Consider the following 20813-nt stretch of genomic DNA (forward strand, 5'->3'; position numbering starts at 1 on the left):
TGTGAAACTTAAATTATTTAACGTAAAATAGACACAAAAAAACCCATTTCGTTAACAAAAAACCCATTTCTCACCTGCATAGTATTTTTAATGTGTATTATTAGAAAGTAAGTATGTTTTAATAAAACAAAAAGTAAAATAAAAATTTATATAGACACGATAGCTATGAATATTTATAAAAGTATTCTAAGACTCATTTAATATTTAAAAAATTTTTTTTTTTATAATAACTTTCATAAAATTGTCCATTTTTTGCATTTTTCAAAACATATTATTAATTCTTATTTATCTTGCTGTAGACAAAATAGGAACTTTATATCCAAACAAATTGTAAGCATATGTATTATTGATTTTTACACAATAAAGATTTAGAAGCTATTGTATAAAGTGAGATTCCACAACAGATATTATCAGTATTGCTAAGAATAATATTTATTGTATTTTGGCTTAAAAGAATTATTTATTAAATTTATCAAATTATTGTATTAATAAAACCAAATAAAATTTTTTTAATGTTTATCCCAGGTCCTACTGCGCCATATGTAATAATTTGTGTAACAAAAGTACCTTAAAATAAACATGTTAATTAGAGGGTGAACAAATCCGCCGATATGGTGCAAAGAAAATAATTTCACACATAAATCAATTCTCTAAAATATTTCAAACTTTTTTTTTACAACATTTAGCGAAATAGCATGATATGTATTAATATATATATTTCTTTGAAGTTATGGGCTATTTCTATTATATTTTAAGCTGAATATATTTATATATCATTATCAGATTTTAGTATTAGTAAACGATTAGGCAAAAAAAGGTATATGCATTATTCTCAATATCTTTATATTTGTTGAGATCTTTAATGCATATTCCACATACCTTTATTCTCTAATATAAAGGTTTAATATAAAAGTCTGTTGTATACTTTTCTGCTTTAAATAAATTCAAGCTCAAAAAAAACATAAATGAAACATAACAAAGACTTGTATATAGAATTTATGACTATTCTTAGCTATCAGTGCCTATTTTTTTGATTACCATATAATAATCCTGTAATGTATATTTTGTAATAATTGACAATATAATTGCTATTATAATTTAATATATATTAAAATACCATATTACAATGAAATGTAAAAAAACAATAATTTTGTAATATACTATGACAATTATCCTTTTATATTAGTTATAATCAGTGTTGGCATTGGACTCATTCCAATTGATTTAATTGGACGATTTGGACAATTGGACAATTGGATATAGACCAATTGCGTCCAATTGTCCAATTGGTCCAATACACATTTGTTGGATTTGGACCATGACCAATTCATCCAATTAGGCAATTGGACGTACAATTGGACTTGGTCCAATTCATCGTCCAATCAAATTTTCGTAACACATAATGATAATTGATAAATCGTCAAACCTGAATTTCCGATAATCTTTTTTTTTAATTGCGATATTAAAAATGACGCGCGAAAAACATAAACTTAGTGGATATTTTTTAATGTTAGAAGAAAAGTCCAATAAATATAATAATTATGCAGTTTGTCAAGAATGTGTTAGGGGTTTGGATCGAGAGGAAGCGATGAAACAGAGGTTTACAAATACAAAACGTGCATGTGCAAAGCATCTTGAAAATTGTCCTTATTGGGCTGAAAGACACTCTTCGGAAGAGACTCAAGCTATAATTCAGAAAGCTATGGAGTATGGTTCGAAAAAACCAATTAAACGACAATGATTATCAATAGATAATGACTTTGATGAGGGTAAAACTGAAGTATTAACACCGCTATCAAGCACATCAACACCTTCCCAAGGTTCTTCTAATTTGAACAATTTTTTTTATAAATCATCACGTGCAAACAGCATAAGTAGCATATCAGATATTTCATTTCGAAGCTTTGGTCCCCTTGATAACTATATGTATCATGAATTGAAGCCAGAACAAATAGAAACATTTGAATGTTTACTATTAGATGTTACTGTAGCTTGTGGTTTTGCTTTTCATTGGGTTGATAATCCAGCAGTTAAAGAGCTCTTTAAATGGCTTAATCCAATGTTAGAGTTACCAGATCGTAAGCAGCTTAGCGGCAGAATTCTTAAAAAAGCATCCAATAACCTTAAAGATATTGTTCTTAATGATGCTATTAATGATGATCTTGGGATTATGCTAGCTTTTGATGGTTGGAAAAATGTTTCTCGTCAAAATTTATTAGGGTCCGTTTTATTTACTTCAGAATGCAATATGATTATATGGAAAGTTGAGGATATCAGGTGGAAAAAGATGTACTAGTGATATTATAATAGATGAAACGAAAAAATCATTTGATGAGCTTGAAAAAAAGAATATTAAAATTAATGGATTAATTACGGACTCTGCTTCAGAAAATGTTGCTGCAAGGTAATCAATAATAATTATTTTTAATTTTAGGTTTATAAAATTATTTAAAATTATTTATTAATTTTATTGATTTAGAAAACGATTGCGCCTCCAATACCGGGACAAGATATTTTTGCCGTGCTTTGCGCACCAGATGAATTTGTGTATTGGAGATATATTTAAAGAGTCATCAAGTCTGAGTGATGCTGCTGAAGGGGCTATTAGTTTAATTACTTTTTTCAGTCGGTCAAAAGTATGGCTTGGACGACTTCAAATTAACGCGCAGCTATTTACAAAGTTCATATTGCATTAGTAACCTCAGCTACTACTCGATGGAACTCATACTATTACTGTTTTGCTAGTTTATTAAAAACAAAAAGGGCTTTACGTGTATGTATTATGCAATAAAAATTTTGGGTTGATCTTTGTTTTTACTTTTTAATTAAACAATTTTATTTTTTTTTAGAATCTTGCAACGAAAATAGATGAAAAAATTATTTCTGATGGCTATGATTTTCCCGAAAAACATTTACAATGCATTTTAGATAATAATTGGTAGATTTCTATTAAAAAAATTGAAACCTTTTTAATTTCATATTGTGCAACACTTAATAAACTTCAACGACAAAATTCACGATTGCACGAAGTTCTTCACGGATTTGGTAATGTAGTTATGACACTTAAAACATTTGAAGATCAAGAATTAGCCACTACTCTTCTTTCAAAAATTGAGCGACGATGGAGAGATTGGGAACAGCCTTTCTTGTTACTATCATTTTTGCTACATCCATTTTATCGTGATACAAAATTTAATCCTGCATTAAATTTATCATTTCCTCACCTAGCAAAATGGGTTTTATATTATTATTGTGCATGGTTTAAGGAGGAACCAACAGTTTTACTAGCTGAACTTGAAGAATATAGATCAAAAAAATATCCTTATACTGATTCTATTTCTAAGCAATTTAAAAATAATATTTTAGATTATTGGAATTTTACAAAAGGTTCTTCAAAAGAATTGTATAGGGTTGCTCAACGAATTTTTTCAATTACTGTATCAACAGCTTCATTGGAACGATTGTTTTCAACAATGGGATGGTATCACTCAAAACGGAGGAATCGATTAAAGGTACAACATATTAGCATATTTATTTATATAATTTAACTACAAAGTTTTTTGCAATGTTTTTTTTGGTATTTTAGGCGGAAAAAGTGTTAAGTTTAGCCCAGATTCGTGCAAGTATGCAAAGACAACAACAGCTTTACGAGTTAGATTATCATGCAAAACAATATCAAACAACTATAACAAGAACTTCAGATAATATAGAATTTGCAAGATTAGAAAATGATGATGAAATTTTCATTCTATCTAATAATGAAGGTTCTGATACTGATAGTGAAACAAATGAATATGATAATGAAAGTATAAATAATATTTATACACAACCATTAGCATCTGCTAACGAATGGAGAAAAACAGTAATGGATTGGATAGAAATGATTGAAAATGAATTACAGGACCAAGATAATGAATTAGCAAGCATTACTGATACATATGATATTTCTATTGAAAATATTGAGCAGATACAACATCCTGCTATTGATCCGCAAGCAAAATGGGAATTAAAAAATATTTTTATAGAAAATTTAGAGTTACCAGGTTACTTAGAAGATTTTATTATTGGTAAAGCTTAATAAATAAATTTAATAAATTTGCAAATTTCGAACTTTAATAAATCATGTAAAATTTATGATGTCATTTGCTAAAATTATTTTTATTGGTTAATAATTTCAGTTGGAATTGGACTGAGTCCAATTGACCAATTGTTTATTTGGACTAATTGGTGCAAGTCCAATAAGTCCAATGTCCAATTGGTCCAATTGTCCAATAAGTCCAATTGCCAACACTGGTTATAATTAAAGCTCCTAATGGTTCGGGCTAAACAGGAGAACCGATCCGAAACCGGCTCAAAATTCGGTTCAGTTCGGTTTGGGTATTAGAACTGAAAAACCAGCGGTTCAGTTCAATTTAATCCGATTTTTTATAAAAATGCGAAAAATCAAATAGACGCTCATCTAGTGATCGTATAAAGTCGAGCCATATATCATTGGATTCGTCTCGACGAGATGTGTTGAATGGTGGTAAGATCATATCTCTAGCATCGATAGATTATACGTTAGTCCACGCTAAATGATTTATCAATAATTGGAATTATTAAGCTATCTATCGATGCTAGAGACATGATCTTAGCGTCATTTGACGCGTTTCAGCGAGACGAATCCAATGAATATAAATTCGTCCGTATACGACTACTGGATGGCGAATAATGTCAAGTTTCGCATTTTTTTAAAATTTTTGAGCGTTAAAAATTAAAAATTCCGATATATGAATTTATTCATCGTCCAATGGTCGTACAAATATGAATTAGGACTCATTGGATTTGTATCGATGAGACGAGTCGAATGGTGGTAAGATTACGTCTCTAGCATCGATAGATAGCTTGCTAATGCCAATTTTTTATAAATCATTTAGTGTGAATTAACTTACGATCTATTAAGACTACAGACATGATTTCACCACCATTCGACTTGTCACATCGAGACGAATCAAATGAATCCTAATTCATATTTGTACGACCATTGGACGACGAATAAATTCATGTATTGGAATTTTTAATTTTTAACGCTCAAAAATTTTAAAAAAATGCGAAACTTGACATTATTCACCATCCAGTGGTCGTACACGGACAAATTTATATTCATTGGATTCGTCTACCTGAGACGCATCGAATGACGCTAAGATCATGTCTCTAGCATTGATAGATAGCTTAATAATTCCAATTATTGATAAATTATTTAGCCTAGGTTAATGTGTGATCTATTGATGCTAAAGACATGATCTTACCACCATTCGATGCGTCTCATCGAGAAGAATCCAATAATATATGGATCGACTTTGTACGATCACTAGATGGACAGCTATTCAATTTTTTGCATTTTTATAAAAATCAGATTAAACCAAACCGAACCGCCAGTTTTTCGGTTTAGTTTTTACAGATTTTGGCTCTAATCCGAACCGTCTATAATCTGGACCAAACTGATCTGTTCAGAGTTTTAGTTATAATATTAATATTAAATATCATACTTGTTAATAGACTTATTAATATATATGTTATTAAATATGATATTTACATGACATGTTAAAAATTCCTATTAATATTATTTAAAAAGCATTATAAATTATAAAATACTACCAAAAAAATCACCACTGATAGCAAAGTTTATTATTTCACTATTGGTTTTATTTTTCATCGAAGCTAAATAATCTAATAAACTATATATTTTTATCAAAATATCTAATAGCTTATCTGGAAAAATCTTTAATTTTCTTACTACTTCTTTATTAAAATATATTACCGTCTTTTCTATTATCTTTCAAGCTATAAAAAAAGAACTATTGATTAAACAAGATGTCTTAAGAAATATAGTAAATAATGCCGTTAACTTAGTAACAAATACTTACTCTAATAATATATTAGCGTAAAATAAGCTTTTAATAGTTTTCATGCAGGTTGGTTAATAAGTTTTATAAAAAATAGTATTTACTAATGGCATATAATGATTGATACACTTCTAATATTAGAGTTTTGAACTTGTAAAGGCTTTAGTTAATAACTGGAAGAATTATTTAAGAATCCTTTTTCGATTGGAGTATATCTGATATAGGATAGGAGATCAGCAGTATAGAAAATTTTAATAAGGCATATATCTTACTTCTTGCAAATATCCTGTCACATATCTTTTGTATTTCTAAAGTTTCATTTTCCTGATGATATAGACTATTATGATGATAATGTTGAGGACCCTGGTATTTGAATGCAAGATACAATTTCTTATTATATCTATTGAGTTGCATTCCATTCAAAAAATTTGGCTTGCGTGATGGAAATTTTTTGCTTAGCAAATTTCAAAAATATATTAACATTGATGTTTACCACTTTACATAAACTTCGATATAGTAAGACATCATTCAAATTTTTTCATAATATATTTTAGTGGATATTTCTACTGATACGTACTATTTTTACAAGACTAAAGATACATATTATGATCATTTATCCGTCCAGTCCTTTTTAGACACTGACTACTACGTTTTCTGGTATAATCAATAACTTGATCTATCTCTTTATTAGTGATATAAGCAATATATATAAATAATATACTTTGGGTGAACATCTAACTTTTTTTGAATCATGAGTTTTTTTTGCACAAACCTATATGATGGAGCATATTCACTATCAAGATAATATAAAATTGGCTTATTCTTTATAACAACAACTTTTCAGATTTTATGAAGGTTTGGATTTCATATTGAATCAGTTACCTACCTTTGATTTTCCATACCCCTTTTCATTCCGCATTGGCAAGTAAGTAATAGGCAGTATTATCTTTCTTTAATGCTATTTCATTTTTTTTAACCAGGTGCTTTATATTTTATAGATATCTGAATTTAACTTGATCTACAGTGCAATTATTCTATAACCAACCCAATTTTATAGTTATAATGCGACATTTTTCAAAGATGTACATTAGCAAAAAATAATATTTTAAAATTCTAACCAATAATTTTAATAAAGCATATCAAGAGCTTTTAAACTTATCAGGTTAGATTAAAAAATAATAAATTTTGCTAATGTTATATAAGTTTGAAGTTCAGGTAATTTATTATGATGGGAAAAATTTGAGAATAAGTGATTTTTGTGTAACATAAAAAAAACAATCATTTGATAATACTTATTTAAATAAATCATTTTAGTTTATAAACTTACCCATGCTTTATTAAAAAAATTTTGAAAAAAAATTTAAAAAAAATTTTGGTAGTTTTTATTTATTGCAAATTATATTATGTTTATTTCTCAAAAAAGAATTACAGGAAAACTTGCTAAAAAAAATATAAATCCTATAGAAAAGTTCCTGATGATATGCTTAATCAAATTACTTTAAATAATTATAATGAATAATAAATTATATATAAAAAATTATGCATAATTCTAATTAACATTAAATATTGTATTAGCCAATCAAATGTATTTAAGTCATGTGATTTTGTATTATGTCAGCAAAAAAAAATTGAGAAAATTTTTTTATTTGCTTAATGTATTTATCTTTTAAAAGCTATCTAATTTTAAAATTTTATAAAATTCTGATCATTGGGGAATTACAAGATATAATGATCTATTATGGGATGCCGCACTGTAATATAATGTCTTTCACTAGTTTGAGTTTCCATTTTTCTGATTCTGGTTTTCAAATAAGGCGTATGGGATAATTATTTAAATAATTAATAAGCTACGTCATGCTTGTTATAACGACACGCAGGGAGTCAAGCTTGCTTATAAGATATAATAAAAATTTTAAGAGATTTGATTGGTTAATTCATTATAGCTAGGGGAAATTTATTATAATTGTCTGAAAAATTCACTATATTAAGGGTTCGCTATATCAAGGTTTGACTGTACTGGTTTATATTTAACCAATACTCTTATTAATTCAGAATTGGAAGATATTGATTTAATAGTATACTAGATTTTATATAGAATTTTTAAGAGTGTCTGATTGAAACACTTTACAAATACAACTCTTTTGTGAGACTGTGACTATATGAGCTGACTACTTGAATAGTAACATCATGTTTTTGCATTAGTCAGGAGGTTTTGCCCATAAATTCATGATTTCTGTCATATTATAAAAGCTTTAGCCATGTCAATAGATTATTTCAAGTACTATATACTTTTCTAAATGCTCTAGCAACTTCTGAACTATTTTTAGATATGCGCGGAACTGAAGTTTTATATCAGAAAGCACAGTCTATAATATTGAGTACTGCTTTATATTTTTTTACCTTTATAATGATCATGAATAAGAAATAGTATATCACACTGATGTACACAATTAGGACATGTTATTCATCTATAACTAACTCTAGAAATGTATTTCAAAAAGATTTTATTTGTTTGGTATAACTCCTGATTTTCTAAAAAAATCTTTACATTCACTTAGGCAGAATTGATATCCTTCTTTCTTATATGCATTTTTCAACAATTTGGGATTAAAATAATATCCAGTTGGATGATAATACTATATATTACGCAATATGATAATAATATAGATTTATTAAATCAGATATTTTAATAGTTAATTATTATTACATTAATTATAACTAGTTCAATTTTCTACAAAAGATTTATTTATATAGTTTATTATTTTATTAAAATAAAAGCATAAAAAAGAAAAATTAGCCAAGAAAAAAGTAATAATTACTGATTTTTTTGTTAATTAAATTAAATGAAAAAGTGCTTTTTTTATAAACTAAACTTAAAAATACAAGACAGTAATGAAATAGTAATCTATCTATTAATTTCAAATAAAGATAAAAAAAAAGAAAGAAAATCAGTTATTAAAAAGAAAGCTACACATATAATTATAAGATATTAGCTAATAAAACTTATGTTTATATATATTAATGATATTATTACTATGTATTTCCTTTGATTTAAAAAAATATAGATTTATTATACTACCTAAAAATCTGAAGTAAAGTTATTTTAGTTAAACTATATAGTAGAAAAAATAACTTTAATAGTTATATCCAATTATAAAGTTTTTAAAGTTATCATTATGAAAGTAATATAGAAGAAAAAAAGTACAAATTTGTAATTTACCTAAAAAATAAAAAGATCTTAATAATTTTATAGATAAATAATTTAAGATTAAAAACAAGAAAATAGATTATTACTATACTTTTTCTGTTTTATTATGAAATCTAAAGCCAATTAAAAAAGAATAAGAAGACTAAAAATTTTAAAAAAAAAACCCTTTGCAAAGAATTCCAGTCTAAAGAATAAAGTTATTATAAGTATTAATCAGATTTTTTTGAATACATACAAGTAATATTAGTATAAAATTAAGAAAGATAATATAAAAGAATTTTTCAACTAGAATTGCAAGTTTTAATTTTAACATAAAAAAACAAGAAGAAGAATTTCAGAATTTCTAAAAAAAATTTTATAAGAAAGTAATAAAATTAAAAGAAATACTAATAAAATTAACAGATAGAATGTAACTGTAAGGATGCTTATAATTAATTTAATAAAAAGTTAATTCTATAATTTTAGATATAGTTTTAACTTTTAATCCTTATTTTTTAGATAGAAGTTTTAGATTTCTTTCAGAATTTTTTCTTTTAGTTAATTATACACTTATACTTTTTCTTATATAGAATTTTTTTGTTTTAAAGATTAATTTTTTTTTCTTTTAGTTTGTTATTTATGAAGTATATTTTGCTTAGTTCTTGTAACTTTATAAGATAAAGTACAAGTTTTATTGATAAAATATACAACTTGATTCTTTAATAAAATAAATACTGCTTTTTTTAAGAGTAATTTTCAAAAACAAATATTGTATAATATTATTATAATTCTATACCTTATTTATGCAAATAATCCAATATACTTACTATAAGAGTAAAAAAAAATAATATTATAATTCACTAATTTTAAAATTTTAAGCTAAAATTTATTATAATTTAATTTAATTTATTTGGTTTAAACTAAAAATTATTATAATTTAATATGATTTTATATTAAATTAAACTATAAAATTCATAGTTTAATCAAATTTGAATTAGATTTTAATCAGTTTAACTAATATGAATATTAAATTATTTTTTATATAAAAGTAAATTTTTTATATAAAGTAAATTTTTATATTTTTTGTTTTATTTATATATATATATAAAGATTAGATAAAAATTTGAAAATTTAAAAATTTTAAAAACTGAATTCTAAATATTACAAAATTACAAAATAATTATTAAAATATAAAAACTTTTGCTTAACTTAATAACTTATGATAAATATTACTATGTACTAAAATAAGTTAAAGAGCATTATTTAAGAGGGTGTTAGCACCAAAATCATAATGGAATTTTTGTGGTTGACTTACAGATCATGAGATAATAATCAGAAAAAAGATTTAATATATTAATTTTTTTTTTGTTAAAAAAAAAATTTAAATGAAAAAAAATATACAATATATATAACAGATAGTATTTGTATTAAATAGGAATAATTGATTGATTTATTGCAAAATTAGCATTATCGGATCTTACTGATGTAATTATTTTCGTATTACAAGAATTAAAAAAAAAATCTACAATTATTTCAAATAAGCAATGTCCGAAAATATGACATCAGAACCATAAATTATTTGATCTAAATTACAGAAATCTTTGTTGATAGAACTGTTGATAGAGCTAAGTGCCATATATGAAATGGACATCTTTTCGAAATGGTTAAACGCTAAATTTTAGTCTTGATAAAATTCGTAGTATACGTTGAAATAGTTTTTTTCTATAACTAATAAACAAGATTTAAAAGTTTTCGAATCAACATATAAATTATAAACTAAAAAGTTTGTAAAGCGTGTTTTAAAGATGCATTAACTATAGAGACGTACACACTTTAACAATGGACTAAATTATTGAATTCCTAGAAGTTTTTTTTTGTTTCACTTATTATAAGAAGATCATAACTATTTAGACGTTTAACAAGATAACAAAAGCAAATTTCAGGTATTTAATTCGGCGAGTCTAAAATTAGATTAATATGATTAATTGGTAGATATTGCCGATTTACAAAACTGCAGTATTGTTTATTAATGAAATTATGGCAGAGTTTCATGTCATAAATTCGGATTTTTTTTTGAAATAATATGATTGGTTAAATCTAAATTTCAAATGCCTTTTTCGGCCAGATCATCGTATAAATTTACGGTTAAAGGCATGTTACATTAACATCTGATCTTTACCTTTTGTATTTCACAAATTTTCACAACTGGCGTTTGAGGTCATGATGATGTTATCGCACCGAATATCAATATTGATATCACTTCAAAATTTCCTGCCACATTATTATTACACAAGGGAGACAAATTCTTCTCGAACCAAATTTTAGCATAACATTAATAAAAAAGTAAATCTTTGGTAAATCCTTATAACTTTGATATTTCAAAGTTTTCTTCATTTTTTTTTTTAATTTTTTGTGCTAGTAAAACAAAAAAAAAGTGAACAAAGAAAAAGTTTTTATTAACCTAACAGACTCAACCTATAAGTTTTCTGGAGTTAAAGCAGAGTACTGTTGTGGTATAAATAGACTTATTTCTTAGTTACTACTATACATTTTTTCGAGTTCAAATCTCTTCAAAGTTTGAGTATAGATTGTTAAATAATACCATAGTTTCTCTACACAAATAATATGGCCCCAAATTTTTTTGGCACCACTTCAGGTGGAATTTCACAAGGATCTGATACAAACTCTAACGAGAGTGCACAATCGGGTAAAATTACTTCAGCATTACAATCTTTCTCACAGACCTGGATAGAGTGGACAACAATAGTTTCTCAGCGACATGGGTCAGTAATAAAGTCTTTCTCACTGAGTTGGTCAGAATGGATGTTAGAAGTTTCTAAACAAAAACCTCAACTACCCGAACCTCCAAATGATGTGTTGAAATTACAACAATATATTGTCAATAATCATGGATGGTGGCCAATTTTTGGCGGAGAGCCAAGGCTTAAAAGAAAACATGGTGCTTCGACTTCATTACACATCTCATCAAAAAAAACGCCCCATAATTTAATACATTATGAGCTTCCAAAACGTCGGAAAATTCATAATAATTCACATTTTTCGTCGCAATTTTCATGCAAAAACTATCTTGCTGTTGAATGGATCCCTGAAGAAGATTTTTTTCTAACGGCAAACCCACCAAGAACTACAACATCGGCATTGCCTCAAGAAAATTTCGCTGCAGTTACTAGCAGAGTCTTATTAGTACGCAGGTTGAAAGCAAAACAGGGAAATTCTTTTAAGGGTGATGCTGCCACGAGGTTTCGAAAAAGCGTTCTTACAAAAGAACATAATGGTAGATTTGACATTTTGTCTTGATAATTTTATATATAGTTTTAGAGATTTTATATAATTTGTAGATAAATAAAGTATAATTAATTTCGATTCTCAACGATCTTTTAATCATAGCTACAAAAAATTGGGGTACTTTAAAATCCCTTGTTGAAACATCAAATATAAATCATGCGATTGATGCAGATGTGATTGTAAAGCGACCATGGAAAGATGGGACAACAGATCCCGTTAAAGGTACGCTTGATGAACTCAAGCGGTTTCGACTTCAGCGTGCTGGGGATTTGGGTCTTATAGCTCGTACGTCTTATTATGATACTTGTTAATTAAAATAATTAAAAAAGAAATAGCGTTAAGATCAAAGTTGTATTTTTTTGTAATTTTTGTATAATATATATTTATTTGGAATTAATGATAAATTATATTGGATCTTTTGACACTTGTTAGTTTGTCTGTTAAATTTTTTTTTCCTTTTTGTGGTTTTTGATATCTTCGAATCATATTTTATTCTTTTTTTAATTTGCTCAACGGATTATAATTTAAATTGTAGGTTCGGTGTTCGACGCAACACGACCGGATCGAGAGCTTTTGGAAAAAGCTCGTGAAAATTATCTTACTCATAAAGGTAAGAATTAATCGTTTTTTCTTAATTATGAAAAATTTTAAACATTTTTTTTTTTACATATTTCTTTCAGGCAAATGTCGACCCATATATGTACCTCCAGTGAGAAAGGTTGGACCCCCGCCTCCACCCCCCATAAATACTAAAATTGAGACATCTATGTTTGGAGTTAACTCTTCGAATCTAAATACAGATCATCAGAGTTTAATTTCTGAGATGGAATTGGTTTTAATTCCGAATGATTTTGAGTCTGATGACGTTACTGTTGATAATCGAGATAACCGAGATTCTACTATTACATCTTCTAATTAGACCTATATTATAAGATTCAGTAAAAAGCCTAGAATGTGACACAAAATGTTTCCTGAGTATAATTTAAGTTATACCTTACTCTTTTATAGTAATATAAAGATTCCTTGGAATGTTCTATTTCTCTAGGTTTTTTTTTTAAAAAAAAAATTTAGCTAAAAGCGCCTTCAAGGAATGCTTCTGCGAATCAGAAACTTAATTATTCAAAGGATGATACAATACTTCGTCTTGGGAATATCTTGATCACTTCAGAAAGGTTTCCAAAAAATTTTTTTATTAGGAAAAAAAATTATTTGACTGATAAATTAAAAATTTCTTTTATTATTCGGTGAAATATCGGGCTCAAAAAATTGTCATTTTGGAGAGTTTTGAATGTTATTGTAATCTTCTTTATAGTACAAATTTGGTGGGAAAATTACAATATATTAAGATAACTCCATTTTATTTTTTTTTTTCTCTCTATTTTTACTGTTTATGTATATGTATATATGTAACAGCAAAAAATAATTTGTATATAGTTTTTTTTTTTAATTTAAAGTGATAGAATATTAATGTTCACCCTTTTTTAATTAATTTATTTTACTGTAGGAGAAAATCAAAACAACAAATCGAAGAAAGAAAACACATTTGGTTTAGTAATAAATTTCACTGTTTATCTTTAATCTTTTTTTTTATTTATTATATGTTGATTTGTCTTTTTTGTATATAATTCCCACTTAATTGATTTTTATTCATGTGTAGAGATTAATTTGTTATTTAAAGGAAAACTTTAATACTTTTACAATGTTTTGTAGTTTATTAATGATTGATGTATACTTTGTTTAGAATTTGTAAAATAGAATAAATTTTACATTTAAATAAAAGTTTATTACTTTTTAAATCAATTGCATTTTTAAAAGCTTTTACCAAACCAACATCAAATCAAAACCTTTTATAAATTCTTGTCGTCATATATCCATCACATCATCATCTTCAGATGAGAATTCATAGTTCTCCATGAAATCGTCAATATCATCATCATCATCCTCTTCATTCTCAAGATCCGAATCTAAATCAAATGGCAATTCGGATTTCATGGCCTTCCAAATTTCATTTTCGTCATCGCTTACTTCGCCAAGTTCAACAAAAGGAAAATCGTCTTCGGTATCTTGTTTCTTTTTCTTAACCTTTTGTATATCTTTACCAGTATGCTTTTGTGTAAAATATTTGTGGAAGAAAATCTAATGCGATATAATATAATTAAATTAGATGCAATTCATAAAAGACTACAACAGGAATTGATCATATGGTACCTGATCTACTGGCACATCTTTTAATTCCATTGACCAAAATTCTTTGGAATTTACGTTCAACTCATCCTTGGAAATTCCGGTACCTTTTTTGATTACAACTTTTCCTGGCTCTGAAGTTTTCGTAGGTTGAAGTAAAGGATTACTACCTTTAATTTTGTCATGCTTCTTTGGATTACGGAATACAAATTTATCCAAGAAATGTGTTGTTGTATGGAGATGAAGTTCCGGTTGACCACTGATAGGTTGTTCATTAACTATTTGTGTTGCATATAAAGCAACTGTAGGATGAAAATGGTTGGTAAAAGTAGTCTAAATTAAAAAAAAAAAAATTAATTCCAAAGCTTCTCGTGTAATACTTAATAGTGGATAATTCACGCTTTACCAATTCCCAAAGTCTCGATTTATCGGCGTTACTATACTGAGGATCTCGTTTTCGTGGATCATATTTTTTATTCTTTTCACTCTCCGCGGATTCATTTTTTGAACTTGAATCATGATTCTTTTCGCTCAACTTATCGTCAGTATTTTCCTCTTCGTGATTTTCAGGTCGAACAACGAAAGGACGAAGACTCGGCCGTGCAATGATTAGCTATAAGATTAAGCGTATTTTATTAATTATTAATATTATCTGATCATTAAATAAAGTTATGATAAATAATCACCTCAGCTAATAGATATAAAACACCGCAGATGAAATGTGGTTCATGATGTCCACAAATTTGTACCAATCGTTTTAGAAAAGCTTTGGTTCTTGTAAGTATGGGGTCAGATTTCAAAGCTTTATACAGAAGATTCAAATACAATGCGTGTTTCGAGCTTTTTATTAAACGGGGATCTAACAAGGAATGATATAGAGCCCGATAGAAACGATCAGAAAATGACTGAAATATATTAAAATACAAAACTCGATTAGAAATATAAAACAAGATATTGGCATTTTTAGCTTGATAAAATCTATCGAAAATATACTTCTTTCTCTGACGATACTCGGTATATAAGCATAAGTGCTTGTATGCTGATATTAAATGTTCCAACATATGTTATTCGATATAATACATCTAAATATTTTTCGTAACTAAAGGCAATCATAAAAAATTAGTGCTTAATTCACCTTAGTAAGATTTTTTATTTAATTGGAACTTACACTGTATTATTGATCTGAGCAAAATTATAAGCTCTATTAATGCCTGTTAAGAGAGCTGCAATCATTTTGGAATCAACCGCATCTTCAAATTCCGTTACGTTATTATCCTTGTTTTTAGTTTTAGAATAAGAAATTTTACTCTTTTTGATTTCTTTATCCTTTTTTTCCAACAACTTTGCAAAAAGGACAAAATAGATATCTATTAATTTATTAGCCACTTCGGTATCACGTTTTGCTAGGATGATGCGACTCAATGCGATTATTCCGTAGTATTGAGCATGACGATTGGCCGTGGGAAGCAAAATTAATTGTTCTATCTCTTGGATAACAATCTTTTTCATGTGAGGATGCTTTGGAAATATTTGATCGATAAGATAAGAAGCTTTCGACGCCACTTTCCTTTCATTATCTCCCTATAAATAAATATAAGTTTATTAGTATAAACTTTTTAACGATTTTAATAATTAATATGTTTTAACCACTTACTAGTCTATTCACCAATAATTTCAGCAAATTAGATTCTTGTTCAGGTTTCTCCATAAATAGAGTAAAAATTATTCCTAAAATTTGAAGCTTTACGTATATTACAACATCATGTGATAATATCTGTTCGAAAGGGAGTTGAATAAATAATTTACTATAATTTTAATTAAAAAGAGCAAATGGACCTATTTCTATAAAACTGTAATTACTTCGATCACGCGAATTAATTCGAAATATTTTCGTTTCAAATAATCTTCAAAACTCCATAATATTAAATCCTTACTCGATATGTTTGTCTTGTCTATAGGTTGGTCCCGGAAAAATCTATATCGCGAAATAATTTTAATTATCCATTAATGAATAATTTTACATGTTAATTCTAACTTACTTTAATTTCCGGTCAGGAGGTAATAGTAGTTCAACCATTAAATTTTTTAACCCTTCAACAGTTTGAATAGCTTCATTTCTATTTTCTTTACAAGCCATTTTAAATAACGTATCTAGCGCTTTTATTGCATGTACAGGAGATTCCTCTACAAGGACCGAAAGAGTCGATAATCTATCTTTCAAAGTTCCAGACTTTAACATAGTTGTATAAAAAGCACGATCCGATGCATTACGACGTGAGCGAATAGCTTCATATACATCGTTTTCTTTATTCAAAAGACGCAATGCATTATTATATAAATCGGAAATGTCTTTGTCAGTTAGTTTTCTTTTTTTCGAATCCGAAGGAGGTTGGATTTTAATATTATACCAAAATCGATTTGGTTCAATATTCTTAATAATAATTTACAATATTAATAAATATTTAGTTAAAAATATGTACAATAAATATATTTTATTACAATTACCAATTTAGATTTCGATTTAGAGTGACTAGAAGTTTCAATTGCTTCTTCTTCCGATATTTCCATTTCTTCTTCATATTCGCTATTTTCACAATCTTCACGATTACGATTTTTCATATCATTTATTAATTTTTTCAAATCAGTCTTCAATTCTTCCTTAAAATTAAATAGAAAATGAGATACGTAGGGTATATATGAAAAATACTCTGAAAACTCACGTCGTTATTCGTTGACAAAAATTTCTTTTCAGAATTCGATTTAAAGGCATCATTTTTTTTATTAAAAGCTCGTGCGGATTTTTTCTTGGTTTTACCCATTTAAATTTTCCGACCAAAGAAAATATAAGATGCACTTTATCCTGAATTTTTTTTTTAAAAAAAAAAACTGATTATCACTTTGATTTATCCGCAGCTCACAATATTACGACTATTACGGAAAAATTCAAATATGTTTTTGCATGCATGACGCATATATTACCGAAATCGTTCCGTAATTTTAACTGAATTTATTTCTCCTCCAATTTTTTTAATTTTTTTTTAATTTTTTTTTTACTTTTGTCTTTCCTTAAAATTTTTGTATAAAAACTAGATTTTCAAGATGGCTTCTCTCAATATGGACAAAGCAGTTCGGGGGGCCACAAAGCCTAAACGGGCGGCTCCCAAAAAGAAATACCTCGATGGTATATATATCGCTTTCTTTTTTAAGCTCTATAAATTGGCCCAATATATTATTATTCATTTTTTTCCTCCTTGTATAATAAGTGTTGATTCCAGCCACTTCTAGGGACGACACTTTAGGGACGATGTTTATGTCTCTCGATTGTAGGCTAAAGGAGTCTTCATGGACGGTAAGGTTCAACATTCTTTTTAGAACAAAATTTATATTTATTGACGTTATATTTAAAATAGGTTGTTTTCAAAAGTCTCCTGGTCGTTCACACTTTAATAAGGAGTGGTAAAAGCGATAGAGTTTTAAACCATTTGGTAAGGTATCCTGGCTTGTTAAATGTTTCAGGCTTTAAAGATAAATCAAGTGTTCATGGTATGTAAAAAATTGATTTTTTTCTTATGGTGATAATATATTAAATATATTTGTTTTAATTCGAGTAGGTGCGGAGCAAATTAAAAATATACATTCATATGCTATTTATCTTGAAGAGAAAGTAGCCGTATATCGCGAATTGAAAGTCGACTTTGCAAAGGCTACAAATGGAGAAAGTGGTGGACGATTGAAAAAACTTACTGTCGCTAAAGGACTTTTAAGAGAAGTTAATATACTACAGCGTCAATTGGATACACTGTTGAATTGCAAGGTTTGTTGTGTATCAATATTATATATATTTATGTATATTTATGAAGTCTAAAATGGCAATATTATTTTCTTTTTTAGTTTTATTTGGACGAGATTAATAATGAAATTACATTAAGTGCTTTCAGTCTTTTGGTTAAAGATTTATTAGCTGTGTTTAAATCTTTAAATGAAGGCGTCATTAGTGTTCTAGATCAATATATCGAAATGTCAAAAATTGATGCTAAAGATGCTCTTCAAATTTATAAGAAATTTGTTAAGCAGACTGAAAAAGTTGTAGAATATTTAGGAGCAGCAAAGAAAATGCAAAATCGTTTAAGCATTGTTATTCCCAATTTAAAACACGTAAATATTTGATTTTATTAAAATCAATAAATATTTTAAGCATAATTTTAACTCTTTCAATTATGATTTTAGGCACCTACTTCCTTAACAGTATCTCTAGAAGATTATGTCAACGATCCAGATTTTGAAACTAACAGGCAACAATATAAGCTTGCGAAAGAAGAACGAACCAAAGCACAAAAAGCACAAAAAACACCACCAGTTTCGAAAAAATCGTTAGAAAAGAAGCCTTCTAGTCAACCGAAAAATGATTCAAGTAAAAGATTTTTTCATTTTTTTTTAATATATTATATACAAATTTTTTTAATTTCATTATTTGTAATTAATACTCGTAAAATCTTTATCAAAATTAGTTGCAAGGTCTAACACTTCTTTACCTACTTCAAGTGATAAGGAAGTTCCAACCAAAGAAAATGATTTTATTGATTTTTTTGCAAGCATAGAACAAGAGCAAACTGTGATATTTAGCAATCAGCATTATCAGAATGCGGATACAAATATTTTACGAACGGATTCGTTGCGTTACAGTACTGCTACTAACCCTTTCTTATCCATGCAAAATCAAGGAATTCAAAGTCCAATAAGTCCAACAAGTCCAATAAGTCCAATGCAACAAAATTTAAATCAACCTACATCTATAATACAGGATACCAATCCATTTCGCTCGTCAGTATATGTACAAGATCCAGCTCCTGTATCACAAGCTGTTGTACCTTACCAGAATCCATTTCTACAGTCATTACCTTCTGCTACAAACACTTCAAATCCATTTGACTCATTATCTGGAACAAACTTCCAATCTCAATTATCTCAAAAGACCATACAATCCTCCATTTCTCCTACAACTTCAACAACTTTAGATAGTAATCCTTTTAGAAGGTTAACTATGTCTCCAGAGTTTGCATCACAACAGAATCATTTAGCAGGTTTTTCGCAATCAATGCATTCTCAAGATTCATCCACTTCAAGTTTCCAATCGACGAGTTCAACATTTTCTCAAAACGTATATTTAGGATATTAAATAATTCGGGGTTATTTATACCACATCTGTCGAAGTTTGTATTTTGTTACTTATTTTGTGCAAGACTTTGGGTGTAAAATTTAAAAATCAAAATATTTTATTGTTGTAATATAATAGATGAAACATTTGCGAGAGTTTTAGAATATCTTTAACGAAGCCAATTAATATTTTTCTTCATTAGTTATAATTAGACAATCTAAAAGCGTATTTTACAAAAACTAACAATTATTTTTATATATTTGTTTATTTGTGTTAAGATTGATCTATTTTATTAATTTCATTTTTTTTTAAAACAATCATTAAATTCAATAAAAGAATTTTACCGCCATAACAACATGAGTCTAGGTCATAACTTATAGTTTGATAAGGTAATTACTCATAAGCATTAAGCGCCATTTTGTCTAAAATAAATCAATTAGCATGATCGAATGATCCGCTTTAACAAAGTGAAACTAACATAAAAATGAGAGGTAATTGTTAACTTTAACAAATCGCGACGCGCAGTATATGATGATTGTGTGACGTGAAATATTGGTCAGAACCAACGCATACATTCCATATTCGTTACATTAGTTATTTATATTAACCTTATTTAAAAAACTATTCTAGCTACGACAACCCTAAGTTTATTTACACTTCAGATCACCCACGCCCGATATTTTTCTTATTGCAAAGCCATATAAATTACTTAATAAGACGGCAAATTAATAATTAACTCGCTAAAAAAAAATTATATAACCAATAATCATATAATGATTTACTTATCAAATTTACATATTGTATCAATTCATATCGTATTCAATGTGAACATGATGCAAGTAGCTTTAAAAGTTGTAGATTAACGATTTAAGTAATGGTGGCTTACTAAACACCGAAACATCATAATCCGTTATAGATATAAAAAAAGATGCGTCAGATGCGGATATGCAAAACTTGTCATCTTTTGGCTAAGGAATTTTGGTATTCTTTTATATACAGTATTATTTATCAACTTTGTTCGCAAAAAAAAAATAAATCTTGTCCCATTTCTTCTTTGCTCCCCTTTGCGCATTCTAAAATTTAGTGGGTCCTCTTT

The 20813-nt window shown here is 27.3% G+C and overlaps 3 protein-coding genes across 3 annotated transcripts; 2 read left to right on the forward strand and 1 right to left on the reverse strand.

The window, feature by feature from the left end:
* Positions 1 to 11448: 11448 nt before the first annotated feature.
* On the forward strand, positions 11449 to 14171 carry OCT59_024875 (uncharacterized protein). Its single transcript, XM_066134631.1, has 4 exons — positions 11449 to 12367; positions 12481 to 12805; positions 12914 to 12988; positions 13059 to 14171. Exons 1-2 carry the CDS (start codon positions 11698 to 11700, stop codon positions 12687 to 12689), a joined length of 879 nt encoding a protein of 292 aa, XP_065991724.1. The 5' UTR covers positions 11449 to 11697; the 3' UTR covers positions 12690 to 12805; positions 12914 to 12988; positions 13059 to 14171.
* On the reverse strand, positions 14111 to 17412 carry OCT59_024876 (uncharacterized protein). The gene is made up of 11 exons (XM_066134638.1): positions 17283 to 17412; positions 17068 to 17220; positions 16602 to 16993; positions 16423 to 16537; positions 16217 to 16336; positions 15731 to 16143; positions 15556 to 15661; positions 15249 to 15467; positions 14969 to 15175; positions 14587 to 14895; positions 14111 to 14514 (listed from the first exon to the last, which is right to left on the reverse strand). Exons 1-11 carry the CDS (start codon positions 17379 to 17381, stop codon positions 14242 to 14244), a joined length of 2406 nt encoding a protein of 801 aa, XP_065991725.1. The 5' UTR covers positions 17382 to 17412; the 3' UTR covers positions 14111 to 14241.
* A 214-nt stretch (positions 17413 to 17626) lies between these two features.
* On the forward strand, positions 17627 to 20067 carry OCT59_024877 (uncharacterized protein). Its single transcript, XM_025315366.2, has 7 exons — positions 17627 to 17743; positions 17826 to 17911; positions 17973 to 18105; positions 18174 to 18376; positions 18454 to 18717; positions 18790 to 18973; positions 19071 to 20067. Exons 1-7 carry the CDS (start codon positions 17662 to 17664, stop codon positions 19736 to 19738), a joined length of 1620 nt encoding a protein of 539 aa, XP_025183009.1. The 5' UTR covers positions 17627 to 17661; the 3' UTR covers positions 19739 to 20067.
* The last annotated feature ends 746 nt before the right edge of the window (positions 20068 to 20813 follow it).

The sequence above is a fragment of the Rhizophagus irregularis genome, chromosome 5 (assembly GCF_026210795.1).
Source record: "Rhizophagus irregularis chromosome 5, complete sequence".
Taxonomy (NCBI): Eukaryota; Fungi; Glomeromycota; class Glomeromycetes; order Glomerales; family Glomeraceae; genus Rhizophagus; species Rhizophagus irregularis.